The sequence below is a fragment of the Cnephaeus nilssonii genome (genome assembly GCF_951640355.1).
Source record: "Cnephaeus nilssonii genome assembly, chromosome: 9".
Lineage (NCBI taxonomy): Eukaryota > Metazoa > Chordata > Mammalia > Chiroptera > Vespertilionidae > Cnephaeus > Cnephaeus nilssonii.
This window is the reverse complement of record NC_137080.1, coordinates 65,812,885-65,828,554: the sequence shown is the minus strand read 5'-3', so window position 1 is coordinate 65,828,554 and position 15,670 is coordinate 65,812,885. Positions and strand designations below refer to the sequence as shown.

At 37.2% G+C, this 15,670-nt stretch overlaps 1 protein-coding gene across 1 annotated transcript in view; it reads left to right on the top strand.

Moving 5' to 3' along the window:
* Positions 1 to 7,938, top strand: part of COL19A1 (collagen type XIX alpha 1 chain) — a 316,298-nt gene extending 308,360 nt beyond the window's left edge. Inside the window, 3 exon segments of the mRNA XM_079780963.1 lie at positions 237 to 365; positions 7,392 to 7,469; positions 7,642 to 7,938. Coding sequence (XP_079637089.1) covers positions 237 to 365; positions 7,392 to 7,469; positions 7,642 to 7,769 — 335 coding nt within the window. The 3' untranslated portion in view covers positions 7,770 to 7,938.
* The last annotated feature ends 7,732 nt before the right edge of the window (positions 7,939 to 15,670 follow it).

Below are 15,670 nucleotides of genomic sequence, written 5' to 3'. Positions count from 1 at the left end.
CCTGTGATCAGCACAACTGGTCCTCATCTATATTCAAACAACTTTGTGCAATCCATTTTATTTGACCAATCAAAAACCTCTCTCAGCAATCAGACCATTTGGTAAATTAGATGTGCTTAAATTGAAAGCCAAATCTTTTTTTTTTTCATTGACTTTCATGTAAAAAATATTTGGCATTTTTTTACCTAAAAGTATTCTTATAGCATGATATATTATTTTTCCTTTCATAAATGCAGAGAGGATGGCTGTGTTCCTCTCCCAACTCAAGCTCCCAGCAGCAATGTTGGCTGCTCAAGCTCATGGGAGGCCTGGGCCACCAGGAAAGGATGGATTACCTGGGCCACCGGGAGACCCTGGACCCCAAGGTAAGTCCTCGGGTATAATATTTGTTTACCAGTTCTTTAACGCTCAGTATTTATAACATGCTAATCACAGTTAGGCAATATATATATTCAATATATATGTATATATAAAATGATTTCATTTAGGATATCTTGTTAATATTTGACATACTAGAAATAGATTTTTAACTATTACTTCTTCAAATTTAAAACTGACTGATAATTACCTGCTAATCCGAGTGTATGTTAATAATAATATTTGTTGTGATAATAACAGCAATAACAGGTGCTTATATATCATTATTATCTGGGAATCTCAGAGTTGTTTTTGCCACCCTGTTGATGTATGTAGACAACAAGAATCATTATCTTATTATCTTAAAGAAACTGAGGGAAAAGAAGCTACTGTAAGTAGTGATTTGGGGCCAGAATATTTTTTGAGAAAATTTAGAATCCTTCTCCCTCTAATAGAACTTGTGGGTGGTAACTTTGAATTTTAAAAAATTTCTCATAGGGTTTCTAAAAATTTTAAAGCAAGACTTTTCTTAAATTGGCAAAAAAAATTGACAGACCAGATTTTGGATGTAGCTCAACCAGATTGATATAGGAAGGCCATTTTCTAGAATTAGGTTAGCGATCAGGCTAAGGGCCACATAGGCCCTGGTTTAGAAGATTCACAACTCCGACAAGAAAACAATAAATCCAATGGGTATGTACCATGAAATATAAGACCAGGGAAACTATATGGCCTGTGTTTCCATGGAGGAGCTCAAGAGCTCTCCTTGTTAAATAATCAAAAAGTTTGTTTAGCTGAAAAGAGAAAGCTCACAACAGAATTACCTAGGGATAGTATGCAGAGAATTACTTTTCGTCCACTAGTTCACTTTCCTTCCTACTGCTCTTCTGTAACATCAAGCCTCATTTTCTGTAGGAAGTGCCCCAAGGTGATTGACATGCCCTCTCTCAACAAAAAGAGCAAGAACTGTCCCCAACTGCAGGATTTGTTAGGGTCCAAAGTAACAATCCAGAGTGACAAGGCTTCTGGCCTCATGAGCACAGTGTAAAACAATAGTAAAATCACTGTAATTTCTGGAGTACATTCTATCTTTCCCTTAGATAATAGAGAGGTTTGGCAGATAGTTGGAGGAAAAGTGTAGAATCAGGTGCAGCCTTCTGTGTGTACACTGTTGTGTAGAGGGTGGTTAATTATTATCTTTCGCTAGTTGGGTCTGTTCTGAAGTTAGAGTTTATGAGACTGGAATGAGGAGCTTGAAAGCCCATCTGAAGATGCGTGATGCCTCAAAAGACCTGAAGAGTATGGACTGTTAACACTTGTAGGAGAAAAGCCTTGGACAGATGCCTCGAACAGTGGCGGTCAAAGAGGACAAGGACAGTGGAAAGTCAGGACATCGAGGAGAACCGTTCTGGAACTGGAGTCACCTGTCCACACAGCACCTGTCCCCAGGCTCCCTTCCCGTGTAGGGAAGGCCCATCTGGAAGGATCTCAAAGGCAAGGCGAAGTCCACAGTGTCAGGGAAGCTTTTGGAAACCAGACTTCCATTCCCCACGTGACTTCCCTTCCCTTTCGTGATGTGATTTCTATGAGTTCTACCTGCAGTTCTGCTGAGGAGATCTTACAGCCTGCTTCCACACTCCTGGTAGACATTTTGGATGCAGTTCTTGAATTTGAAAGACTTGGCCAAATGATTTTCAATTTTTTTAAAACCAAGGTTTAGTGAAGTTGATAAAACTTTGGTCTCATCTGAGGGTTTCTGACAACAGACATGTCTTGAGTATAATTCAGCTTGGTGACTCCGCAGGGTTTCCCTGGTATCTCCTTTGCAGTATTTGTTAAATGCCAGAAATGCAGCAGAAAAATGAAACTTGCAAACTATGGGATTCATTTTTAAAGGAATATTTGCCTATCATCAAGCTATGCTGATAATTCTCTCTAAAGCCACAGAGAAGCTCTAGCCAGTTTGGCTCAGTGGATAGAGCATCAGCCTGCGGACTAAAGCATCCTGGGTTCGATTCGGGTCAAGGGCACATACCTTAGTTGCAGGTTCCTCCCCAACCCGGACCCATGCAGGAGGCAGCCAATCAATGTGTTTCTCTCACATCGATGTTTCTCTCGTCTTTCTCTCTCTCTTCCACTCTCCCTAAAAATCAATGGAAAAATAGCCTCGGGTGAGGATTAACCAAAAATAAATAAATAAGTAAATTTAAAAAAATAAAGCCACAGAGAAACCTGACTGGAAAAAGAAAACCAAGGGGCTACCGCTTGGTTTTTGATGCCTCCCCAGGAGTTCACAAGGAATTGAAGTGCTACTCTCTGGTAGATAAATAGAATGAAGTGCTCAGAAGACAAACTTATACATGTAACTTCAAAGCTTTGCTCCACTCAATGTAAAAGTTTTCTCAAAAAGGAAAGGAAAAAATGCATGTAAAACTGCTACCCTAGTGACCATGTAAACCTCAGGTGCCGCTGGCTGAATTCGTCCTCTTACCACACGGCCTGGCTGAGTCTGAGACCAGGTTGAAGTGAGGACGCAGCCCAGAGAGGGGAAGGAAATGTGGGCGCTGAGCAGCAGTGTGTCTGCCCACTCATGAATTCTGTTTGATGGTGGTTTTTCTGAAATTTCTAAAAGAATTAGCTTTTCAGTGTTTTTCAGAAAAGAAATCCATTTTCATTCGAAATAAAGTGATTTGGTTTGAAATATGCACTATAGAATGAGTCCCTTATTATATTACTACTAGAGGCCCGATGCAGGAAATTTGTGTAAGAGTAGACCTTCCTTCTCCCAGCTGCTGGCATTGGCTTCCCTCTGGCACTCGAGACTCTGACTTCCCTCACAGCCCTGGCTTCATCTGGAAGGACATATGGTCTAACTAGCATATTATGCTTTTATTATTATAGATGTGTAGGGAAGGACACAAATTTTAAGGGGTCTGTCTCATTAGTTTCCTGTGATTATTTTGAAAAGCAGAAAATGTGTAAAAAGCAAGGAGAAAATCCATACGAGAGTATTAGAAGCACATGATCTAACTTGGAAAAGGAAGGTACTGCTCCTGCTGAGGTTGTGATCATGAAAATTGGGGACCCTAATGGAGCCCCCTGAACTCTCAGTGAAAATAGTGAATCATTCTGATTCGAGTGGGGCCACCTCATTTACGTTTTTTCTAAATTCTCAAAGTGGGTGATTGTTGGCATCTTCTTTAAATTCAGAAGGATTTCCAAACAGTCTTATATTTTAACCACCCCGTGGGTTTCTGATTCTTGCCTTCCCGATGCCCACGGAGAGCACCTTCCTTGTGTGTGTTCCCACCTCAGTCTGCAGCACGGGGCCTCCTCATTTGTCCTGCCTGGGATGAGCGAGATTGTGCCACGTTAGGATCAAAGAAGCCTCCACCCAGCTGACTTCTCCTGTGTAAGCAAGAGAGGCGCATTTTCCTAACAGACCTTACCTCTTGAACGAGTTTAAGAGAAAGAACTTTATTTCAACTTTTTCCAAAACACTTATTTCTCCACCTCTGTGAAAACCGGGACGAACAGATGCCACAGTTGAAAGCCCTGTCCGTTCAGGAGAAACAACCCCACTGTGCCCCGCACCGTGTGGATGTGGGGTCAGGAGAAAACAGGTCCAGCCATTTCACATAACCTCCAGCGGTTTTGAAAAGACACTGTTGGGAATGATTTTTCTTACTTTTAAACTTTCAAAGTTTACCTGTTATTGGTTTATAAGGAAGGAAACTTGCTGTTATTTGTAAGCCAGTGGCCCATAGAGTAGTTCATGTGACGGATATAGATTTGACCTTTAAGATTTGTCAGCAGTAGGGAGCTTAAGTAATGGGAGGCATGTGCGTGTCAAAATGACAGAGGGCGCTGTGGTCCATTAGGAGAAGAAACCAGGGAGGCCGAGCAGCTTAAGAAGCTTGAGGCAGGCCCCCACGTGAGGAAATGCCAGTAATACTCCTCTACTGGTCTCATTTGCCCAGTAGGCGTATAGATGCACAGATTTATAACTTTGGAAGAATATCCCTGGCATTAAGATGGAATTCTCCCTACCGGCAATAAATGAAGCCTACCACCTAAAAAACTACAGCAGCACCCTGACTTCTTCACTTAATACCTCTAGGTCAGTGGTCGGCAAACTGCAGCTCGCGAGCCGCGGTTTGCAGCTGTTGACTAATGAGTTTGCCGACCACTGCTAGACTAAATGTTACCGTGTAGTTGGAAGCTGTGAGGATTAGGCAATTGTGGCATATTGTGTGCAAAGAGGTAAAGGGGAGTATATGACAGTGGTCAGCAAACTCATTAGTCAACAGAACGGCAAACCGCGGCTCGCGAGCCGCAGTTTGCCGACCACTGCTCTAGGTGCTTTAGATTAGGACACTGCTGTTGTTGGATTTCTGTTTTCTTACATAAGCTACAGTGATGTCAGACGGTCACCCTGCATACTTCCAGGCCACGAAAATACATGTGCATTTGCAAATAAACCCGCCTTTTAGTCTTTTCCAAATTTCAGGGAGACCTACCCTAAGTGGGTGAAAAGCTTAATTCTAGAAAGTAAGAAAGCTGTTATTGACTTTATTAGTATTCTAATCGGAAATTTTGTTGTGAAGCAATTATAAAATAAGACCCTGTAACTTTATGGCAGCCTTCATCCGTGATGATTTTGGGACCTTGTACAATTCAACAGCTTTGTCTATTAATAGTAGGTTGTTATTAACCAAAGAACTGAGTGATTTGTACAAATAAGTTAGTACATTTGATAGGAGAAGAGTATATGTCACCCTCTTATACAAATATACAAATTATTAATTCTTGTTTTGTGATACCATGTTCACTTAAATTCATGTGGAATAATGTATTTTTGCCTTAGTTAAAATCTGAGAACTAAATTTAGATATATAGATTTTAACAGATATATTCATCATTTGGAATTGTGTTGCAATCTTGTTAATTCTCTTGTTAATCAAGAGTTTGTATATCTTGCCCAAACTGGTTTGGCTCAATGGATAAAGCATCAGCCTGCGGACTGAAAGGTCCCAGGTTAGATTCTGGCCAAGGGCACATGCCTGGGTTTCGGGTTCAATCCCCAGTAGGGAGTGTGCAGGAGGCAGCCAATCAATGATTCTCTCTCATCATTGATGTTTCTATCTCTCTCTCCCTCTCCCTTCCTCTCTACAATCAATAAAATATATATTTTTTAAAGTTTGTATATATTTAGTCATATTTTTTTCTTCCTCATTTTTTTAGCCTATGATCTTAAGAACCTACTGAGATAGCTTGAGGGTCAACTTTACAATCTTTCTGTAACAGTAAAACCTATGTTGGATTATTAAATATACCTCAGGCATGAGATGTTATTTTACTGCAGGCAAGTTTAAATAATGCATTTGAAAGGGTGCTTTCGAAATGACCCCAAGTACAAACATCGTTTCTTGTTGTTTACATGTGTTAAATGAAAGTCACTTATATACAAGAAATCCTGAGAATATTTTAAAGTTGAATATGTATCAATTTAGGGTACTGGGCCACATGTTCAAGCCACTGCTCTCTCTAGGATCTAGGATTCTATTGAGTGTCTATAACATAGTTTTCAGATATAAATGTGTGAAGATTCCCATTGGGTACATTTCTATATATATATATCCTGAATGTAATCCTTTTTTTGAATATTTTCACATTTATGGTCAGGTCATACCTTCCGAAACCAAGAAATAATGATGTGGTGATTACATTGCTAATGTTATTTGGATAATAATGTATACACTGTATGGTCAAGTCAAGACTGTTGCTCCCAAACTGATGTCTAATTCTGAGCAATAATGGGAAATAATCTGTCCTATATACTGTTCATAAAGAACATTAAATGTTCTCCTCCTATCATGTTCAGCTGTAATAACACACCTTTATGGACAGGCACAGCTAAGTTAGGACCTAGTGTTTCCTACTGAGATACTCCCCTACCTATTAGCCTTGCTGTGTGTCCACATGATTCTGCATGACCGCTCTGTTCCGTCAGGACCAGGAGCCATGGTTTAAGTCTGAGAAAGCTGGAAATTAAAACTCCATTTACCATCACTGTGAAACTTATAGCCACAGAACCTTTTCTTCAATGTCTTACATGGATGAAGACATTACATAAAACCCAGATTAAAATGTTTTATGCTTTCTTAAAGCAGGGATAAGAGGCACAAACTGCTCTGTACCTTTCTACCTGAGGTAACAATAAGCATATTCAGTAACAAGAGTGATTTTGTCTTAAAATGTACAGAGATCCTAGGCCTAATTTATTTTGGTTAAAGTAGCTTAAATTGATGAAGTGAGTTTAGAAGTCTCCCTCAGTCTTCTCTTGTGTTCTGGAACTGCTGAAGTTCCTCCTCTATGGAGTTACGAAATATTAAACAGGAGGTTGCTGTTGTAACTTTACTAGAAAGGATATCATGTTGCTATAGACAGTCATTTGATACACATCCCAATTTTGTCCTCTCCTGACTCCGAGATGGGTGAATTTGCATATATTCACACTCTTACTGTCATTTATTAAAATGATGAGTTTTTGTTCCTTTCATTCCCTTTAATTCTTAGACTAAGGTCCAGTTTCTTCCTGTCAAATTATTTTGTCCTTGTAGTAAGCAGAACTCAGTATATTTATATTTAGCCTGAACCTACCCTCCAGTCAGAATTCCTATTGAAGACGCTCACACACCTTGTCATAGCTATTTGACGGAAGATTGGAATGATGGATTTGAGTTACTTAGGTATCATTTTCAGTACCCAAAGTCTCATTATCAAACATTTGACTAGTACTTTTTATAGTAGTTGCATATTTCTAAGATCCTCATTGCCTATTGCATCTAATCCGGTATGTAAGTTTGATATGTAGTTAATGCAAAACAGACAGCTAAAGTAATATATTAGCTCTGTGTTAAGTGAACAAATTACAAAAATATCCTAGACTAGAAACGTGGCTTTTATTTGTACTGTGCTGCCATAGAATTCTCTTACTTTTGTGTCTCTCTTTTCATATATCTCTCCCTTAGGCTACCGAGGACAGAAAGGAGAAAGAGGGGAACCTGGAATTGGGCTTCCAGGGAGTCCAGGTCTCCCCGGGACTTCAGGTAATAGTGGTATTTATCTGCACAACACAAGCAAGCTTCTAAAACAAGGGGCCATGCCTTTTCCCCTATGCCCTTAGGTGTTGCTATAGGAGAGGTTGAATAATGTCGGTGGGAGTGAGGAAGAAAGAGCCATACGTGATCTGCATTCTGACGGGGTCTTTTATTTCATTAGCTCCGGGTTTGCCAGGCTCACCAGGTGCCCCAGGTCCCCAGGGACCCCCAGGACCTAGTGGAAGATGTAACCCAGAAGATTGCCTCTATCCTGTATCTCATGCCCGTCAGCGGACAGGTGGGAAATAAGCACACTTTAGGAGGACTTGATTTTGGGTGATATCCCCTTGCTGTTGGAGCTGTCTTGATACGGTCAAACCCTCACGATATGTGGGTGGCTTTTTCTTTCTTTCTTTTTTTTTTTTTTGGTGTAGGCAGACATTAAAAGCAACAATTTGAATCCTATTCCTATAGCAATTGCTATATCAGCATTTTTAGAATTTTTCCCAAATTCATTCCATATGTTTTGCTTCAGCATTACTGATTTTTATTCAGAGTTTTCTATGAAATACATAAGCAAATCTTATCATTAGCTCTTCTTCAAGAGAAAATTACATTTTATGATTTAGTAGACTGATGGTGAGGTACATTTTGTAGTCTCATCAGCTTGTATTTGGCCTTTGACTTGTGAATTTTAAAGTTTCAGAGTTATATTGAGGTTTTCTTGGTGGTTAAATTTGCTGTCATTGCTAAAAATGTCATCTTTTTTGATATAGTGCATTGCTCCTGCTGAATGTTTTTTGACTACTTTTTATAGCTTAAGAATTCTTCTACCATCTTACATCCATCCTACTTATGCAGAGAAATAGATAGGCAATAAGAGTTTCACTTTATAACATATTTTTGAGGGGTTACCAGGAGGCTGTTTTATCAGGGAACCCCCAAAACCCAATATAGCCAAGTATTGAAATTATTTTCTTCAATCTGTATAATGAGCCAAATTCAAAGCAGTCATCATGGCATGAATATGTATGGCATGAAAAGGAAGAAACGAAGTCCAATTGTGTACGAGTTCCACAAGAAAAGCCTAGCACTGTCGTCCTTTGCTGAGTTTCTCCGTTGGGAAACATAAAGCTGTTTCCCCCAAGAGGCCTTCGGTGGTGAAGGCTCCAAGCTGCCTTTGGTACTAGCAAGAACTTTGGACCCCTGTATCCATTATCATTCTGACCTCATCACTCTCAGACTGTAAGACAAGACCCAGCCATCAGAACAAAAGACGAGATGAGTAGCGGCTGGAAAAGAAACCCCTTCCCTGTGGTGTGACAGATGCACATGGACAAGGTGAAGCCCAGAAGCTCTTATGGAGAATCATGTTTCTCCAGAAAGCTGTTTTCCCTAAAAGCTGCAGCAAGGAGTACCGGCAGCGACAAAAAGCCATGGGACTGGAGATACAACTAGTGCTCAGACCAAAGAGTTAACACTCACTTCAGGGGGAACAATAGGGGCTGCAAAAGACTGTGTCTTCTGGCAGGGAACGGAAATGCAGTGATCGCCAACCACATCACTAAATGATACTTATATTGCCTAACTATACATTATTTTGAGAGACTGTGGGTTGAAAGCAACTCATTTTCTGGAACATTGGGCATGAGGATGTTGCTGAAATCTAAGTATTGGGTCCCACCGATGCTGAGAGCCTGCCGCCCACAGCCCTCCTGTCACAGAAACCACGAGGTCTCACCTCTTCAAGAAACAGGGCCGATTCCAGCTTAGCCAAATCAGGCTAGGATGATAGCTTTCATCTGTTAATTGAAAAGTGAGTTTAGCAAGGGAAACCCACTGAAATTGGAAAAGCTATGAACAGAGTTGTGTTGGGAGCGCGCCTAGATTAAGACAGGCTTTGTTCTAATGCACCCATGAGTTGAACTGATTTTCATTGTAGATTAATGAACTGCTGGTCAGGGATATCTACATGGTTGTGCATACATACAACCTTTTGGTTATTTCATATTGAATTATGTTGTATATTTCAATTCCAAGTTTATTTATTTTTTCCAAGGTTATTTTATTTATTTCAAGTGGTTTTAACTTTAAATTGATTTTGTTCTTTATTCTCTTTCTTGTGCAATACTTACAATGGTGCTGTGTTTTTAAATTATACAATTGGAATATACATATGCATTTTTTAGTACAATGATAATTTATCCCAAAAATATATACAAAGATCTAAATTTGGTGCTATGTGTATATCTTGAGCTTTTAATTTGTTGACTTTTCTGAAAGCTTACAGCTCATCTGCCATTCATTAATTTATTTGAGTTTGTCATGAAGCTAAATATTTTATGTTTTCAAAAATTATTTTTTCATATTAATAGGTTGTTTATCCTTATACCTCTTTACTAATCCAGAAGTATTTATTTTAGCATTTTAATGTTTTCATGAACTTTTTGCTGGTGGCGATCAATGTATTTTCTTTTGTTTTCTTTGAGTTGATCCGTTCATCTACATCAAAAGACTCGATTCATTTCCTTGTTTCATAACTTCTGTTCATTTTAATTCCACAGGCTATGTCATGCATCCTTTCTTACGAATTGTATATTTAGGAACCTTCTCTTTTTTTTTTCTAAATTCCATTAATGCTGGGCTGTTTTAATCCTGTGTCAAGAATTTGTATTTATTCAGATGATTTAAGTATGGGGGGGTTTATAATGGTATATGATGTGTATTACAAAGTAGAGCTGTCAGGCTCATTTTTTATAACTGACACATATGACTAAATATACCTTTGGCAAAACCATAGAAACGGGGCTGTGTCCCGTGGGATGAGCCTTTCTCACCTTACTGTATTACTTACCTTCCAACACTTGTTCCTGCCTCATCTCTGGACAAATGATACCCAAGGCTGGGACCAGCTAATATAAACACCAGATAAAGTGGATATTTGGCATTTGCCTATTTTTTCTTAATAAAAAAGAAAATGGATAATTTAGGCCCCAAAGTAGGGTGGGAAATTCTCTCCTAAATACCTTGGTGGTTGCCAAATCTTTTGTATCATTTTACTCCATTCCAAAACATTTGTTTACTTTCACATAGATGTCAGTAATGTCCACAGCTGGGAAGAAGAATTATCAAATTTCCTAATTTATCTCTTGTTTGGACTCCAGACAACATAAATGTTGAAATACAAAATAATTATAGGCCATGAGGATAATTAATAATTAAAATTGTGTTTGCCTTATGTACATATTTTAAATTCCAGTCAAACATTTTATACCAAGATAAATTAACACTTCAAATAGAAAACTTTCTATGCAAAAAAAAACAAGGTATGAAGTCAATTAGTAATTATGGCCTTTGTAATCTAAAGAAAAAATGAAAAATCATTTATGAGTTTGTTCATTGTTCTTTCCTACTGAAGACATTAACATTTTTCCCCTAAGCATAACAGATACACAGCCAGTCTTAACCTTTGAAATTTGTCATCTTGTGATCAAAGTAATTTAGTTAATGATTCTAATCCCATATGCTTATATTTCATGACATTGTTGAAACTTTAAAATTTTAGTGACTTATATTATGGAGCTTAAATAATTATCTTAACATATGTTCTCTGTAAGAATTGTCATTTGATGTTTAGATTTTAAAATAATTTTTTTAAAGTATGTTTTCGGAGTTAAATAAGATTTAGCCTTTCTGCAGTCTCTCACATCTGTTGAGAACCTGTGATATACCTCCTTTTGTCCACAAGATGGTGTTTTAAAGCAATTTGTATCAGAACTGAACAGACTTGCAGAAATACAAGGGTAGAAACCATTTAGTGGACAACTAAATCAGACCTTTGCCTTTGCACTTTTCTTTTTACTTTTGTAAATAATTACTTGTTGACTTATGTTTTATTAATTTGTTTTGTTAATTTATATATTTTCTCATTGTAAGTATCTCTTTGAAGCAGACAAAATAACCTTTGATTTGTTAGCTCTTTCAATTTTATTTCTTCAGTGGATTTATATAACTTAGTTAACTTGAATATTTACTATTTGTAACTTTTGTTTGTACACTACCCTCATATTTTAGTGATTAACATGAAAACACCTAAGAAGTCATCCTACCTTTTATACAGGATATATACTCACTTTTGACAGACAAGCAAACTCCTTTATTTAGCTTAATACAAGATGTTGACCATTTATAAAATTACCCACTGTCTACCAATAAATCTTCATATTGTTCAAAGTACTTAAAATTTTACAATTAGATTTGTACAATATTTTTTTCTAGAACTATATCACTATTTACAAAAGTAAAATAAAGAACACCATTTTTCAAAATACCATTTTAATTTTTCCTAACATTGGTAATATTATCCTGAGACTGAGAATTTCTAGATTGTTATATGCTGAAGTTTTTCAATGAATTCTCATAAAAGTTTTGTAGATTTGCTCATTTCTCTTGTTCTTAAATTATTTTTCATATTTGTTCATGTTCACCTTCTTAAGACACAGTTTATATTGTTATTGTTTCCCAATGTTGTTTCTTAACATTCTAGTGTTGAGGAACGTACCCCCCTTTTATATGATTTGCTCTCAGAGATTACACAGACTTCCAAGAGGAGGAGATGCAGAAAAGAATTGAATTTGTATATTTTATGCCTGGATACTTCAAAGCGACTTAGCCTTTGAATTACATTTATTTATTAGTTGGCTGGTATAAGTAGCATTAATTACATTAAATTCGTTTAACCAGTAGGAGTCTCAAGAAACAAGACAAATGGATGTCTTCATTTTCATTGTGTGGTGTACCCCAACATTTTTCTCAACAAAATCATGCCAGAATATCTGGTCACTTTAGTTAAATTGAATAAAGAACAAGATGAACACAGAGAAAACTCATTCAGACAAACCCAGAACAGTAAAAATTTACCTCAAAGATTAGCAAGACTTATAAAACCAAAGCCAAGTCTAAGAAAAATCTCATTGGGGAAAAAAAAAATTTCATGTTTAGGTACAACTCAAGGAGTTAGCTACTTAACTTCATGAATTTGTCAAAAGTGAGTACTGCCAGTGAAGTAGGAGACTTCACTGAACTTAGGGGGTAGTTCAGTAAGACTTAAGTTTGTCAAAGGGTTGCCAGTTGTTTGCCTATAATAAGCTTGTGGGTGTAAAGATGGTGATTACAACTTTTTATTTTGCTGTATTATTTAAAGTATATTTTAGGGTTAAATACTTGTCAGTGTATTCTTGTATTTAAGTTCAGATTGTTTTATGGCATATTTTATAACTGTGCCAAAAATAACATTTTCCCATTTTGTTTGTTCTCGATCTTACCTCATCAAACTGTTAAAGGTTGAATTCAACATACTCATGTTAAGTGGAATGGCACTAATTTTATTCTAAGTCTCTCGTGGATATAATGCTTTGAGGCCTTGATTCCTAAATATACTCATGATGCATAATGAGCTTGTCGCTTATCTCAGCAATAAAGAATTTGATCCTAAATCCAGGAATTCTGAGGTGCAGTTATCAACACCATGTCTACTCGTCGCCACCTCTTGTGGCCAAAGAGCCACACTTGAGTTGCATTGTTAGGCCACAATGACAGGAATGCCCCAAGAGCACTCCCATACCAATCATGAGCCACACGGGTGCCAAGATACCTGTCCATTGGTCTGTTGCAGAATTCTTGTTTATACTGTGCTGGTCGTTATAGTTTTGTTTGTCACATGAATCAATGCTTAGCTCACGCTACTTACATGTATAACTCATCTCCGTGGCAGCTCATAAAAGGTCTGGTCTAATGACTGAGATGAGAATTAGAGGCAGAAGCAAACGTCAGAGAGCAGGCAGGCCTTAGCAATTTCTGTCCCACAAAGTGATCTCCTCACTAAAGTCACTCGGGACTCCTTGTTGTAGAGGGGCCGGTGCAAGATAGGGAATATCACAATTACTAGTAACTTACTCATAAACATCATCATTAGTGATAATAGGCAATAATAAGTTAATACACAGCATGTTTCCTTAACAGCAACTAGTTACATTAAAGCATGTCAATAGATTTACATGTTTACTTATAAATTACACTATTCTCATCTTCAGGTCCCCTTCCATGTAGTAAACCAACCAGGAGCTCTCTCAGAAATATTCTTAAGCCTTTGCACACACAAAATTTCAACTTGGAGGGCAAAGACAAATTCAAATGAATCTCAAAAAGAAAGTTACTTCGTTGGAGCCAATTTCCCTCATTTGTTCTCTTTCTACTTGTTCTTAGAAAACTTGGCTCAAGAGCAAAATGTGAAGGCATGTTAAGGGAGAGTTAGCATGGATTGTCATTTATTAAGACTATTAATAGTAATATTATTAAAACTAAACATAAAGCAGTCAGCATCCACTTTCTGATAATCTAATGACTTTGGTGCACTTCCTCTGCTTAATCATTTAAAGAGCATTTGAGCATCTGTATTCATAGTCATACCTTTGTATAGTCACCACTTTTGACTTAATGTTTACTGAGCCATATGGACTTAATACTGCCATGTCCTAGAGCACAAGTTAACTAAAAAGGATGAAGTACACAACTAAAATTTAATTATTTTACTCTGAAAAAAAGGACTTCACCTATATTTATTGAGCACAAATATTCTTTTTTTAAATATATATATTCAAAATCATTTATATCCATTGCCCATTTGTAAATAGAAAAACTACTAGTTCACTAGTATTATTGTTCTTATTATTGCTTTTTCACTTTTACTTTAGCTTCTAAGACATGTCTAAAAGCAATTCCCTTGACACTTGGTATGATTTTATGTATTTCTAGTGACCTTCCCCTTATATTGGTTTATTTGAAGATTATTGTAAGTCAGAGACACCATAACAGCCCAAAATTAAATAATACAATCAGAGGTGATCTTCTGAAGTAGGGATTTACATTAAGCTTATTTCTGATTGCAAATAAATAAATCAGATTTAACTAATGATGTTTAAGAATAGCAATATGTGTTTAGGCAGATTGAAATGTTAAGTGTCTGTCGGTAACCAAGTCAATTACATAACTGATAGGACTACTCATTCATACTCTTGAGATAGACAGAGGTCAGTTATGCCAAACCATGCCAGTGAGGTTATGTGTTCAGTCAGACCGGGAAGTGATTTCCATAGTTCTTATCCAAACTGTCAGATATTTGGGATGAAAATGCCACAGAAGCCCTGGCTAGAAAACAATTGGACATCAGTTGCCCCGAATAACATGCCAGTTTCTGACCAACTTTAGTCACACACTCCCGTCTCAGCGAGTGCTCCAGGCGATACTTCATCCAACTTTTAAAAAATATCTCAGAGAGGTTTTGAAGATTTCTGTTTTGCTACAAAAAGATATTTGGTCTTATTCAATATTTACCAACGCTTTCATGGAGAGGCATTGCTGGATGGCTTTCTTTGCAATTTCTCAGTCAAGTGTTTACTGCTTCTGTAAACTATTTCACTTAACCGAGTTTAATATGGATTGTTCCCACCACTGGGGACCTGCTAGTTTTACATAATCTATTTGTATGTAGTTGTTTCCAATATTGCTTATGATATCTGTGGAGTGTGGTGGGTAGCCTTCTAGATATCAAGTTTGTAAAACATTTGAATGACCTGTTCCTTTGAGGGTATTTTTGTTTTGTTTTCTTATGAAATTATTTTTTAACTGAAGTTTGAATATTTAATTTGTTACAAATTAGAAATATATTTTCTTCTCCATTTTGTTCTCAACTTAACATAGCCTCCAATCTTTTTTTTTATCAACCTAAACCTTTATTTGTAAGTAAATTTTAAAAAATACATTGCAGTATATTCTTCTTATGAAGATTATATTACCGAACTGAGAAACGTATTTATTTGGTAACCTAATTTTTCTTTTATTGTATTTAATTATATCACTCCAGTTAAAATAAAACCACTTGGTGAAAAGACAAGGCAATTTCTTTGCATTTATTTGATTATATGTCACAGACCCTGAGAAGGTTTGCCACTTATATAAAGATCATTTCAAGTAGCTCAAACAGATACCTCTGTTTCCAAAACGTATCTACTCCACACGAAGGAATAACGTCCCTCTCAGTGGGGGTAAATAGCATGATCTATGGAGCCAAGTTGAAATCTCTCTTCTTAAGCACAGTCTATGCTGGAAGTACAGAATAGATGCTGTGAAAGAATCCCAAATGCAGATTACAC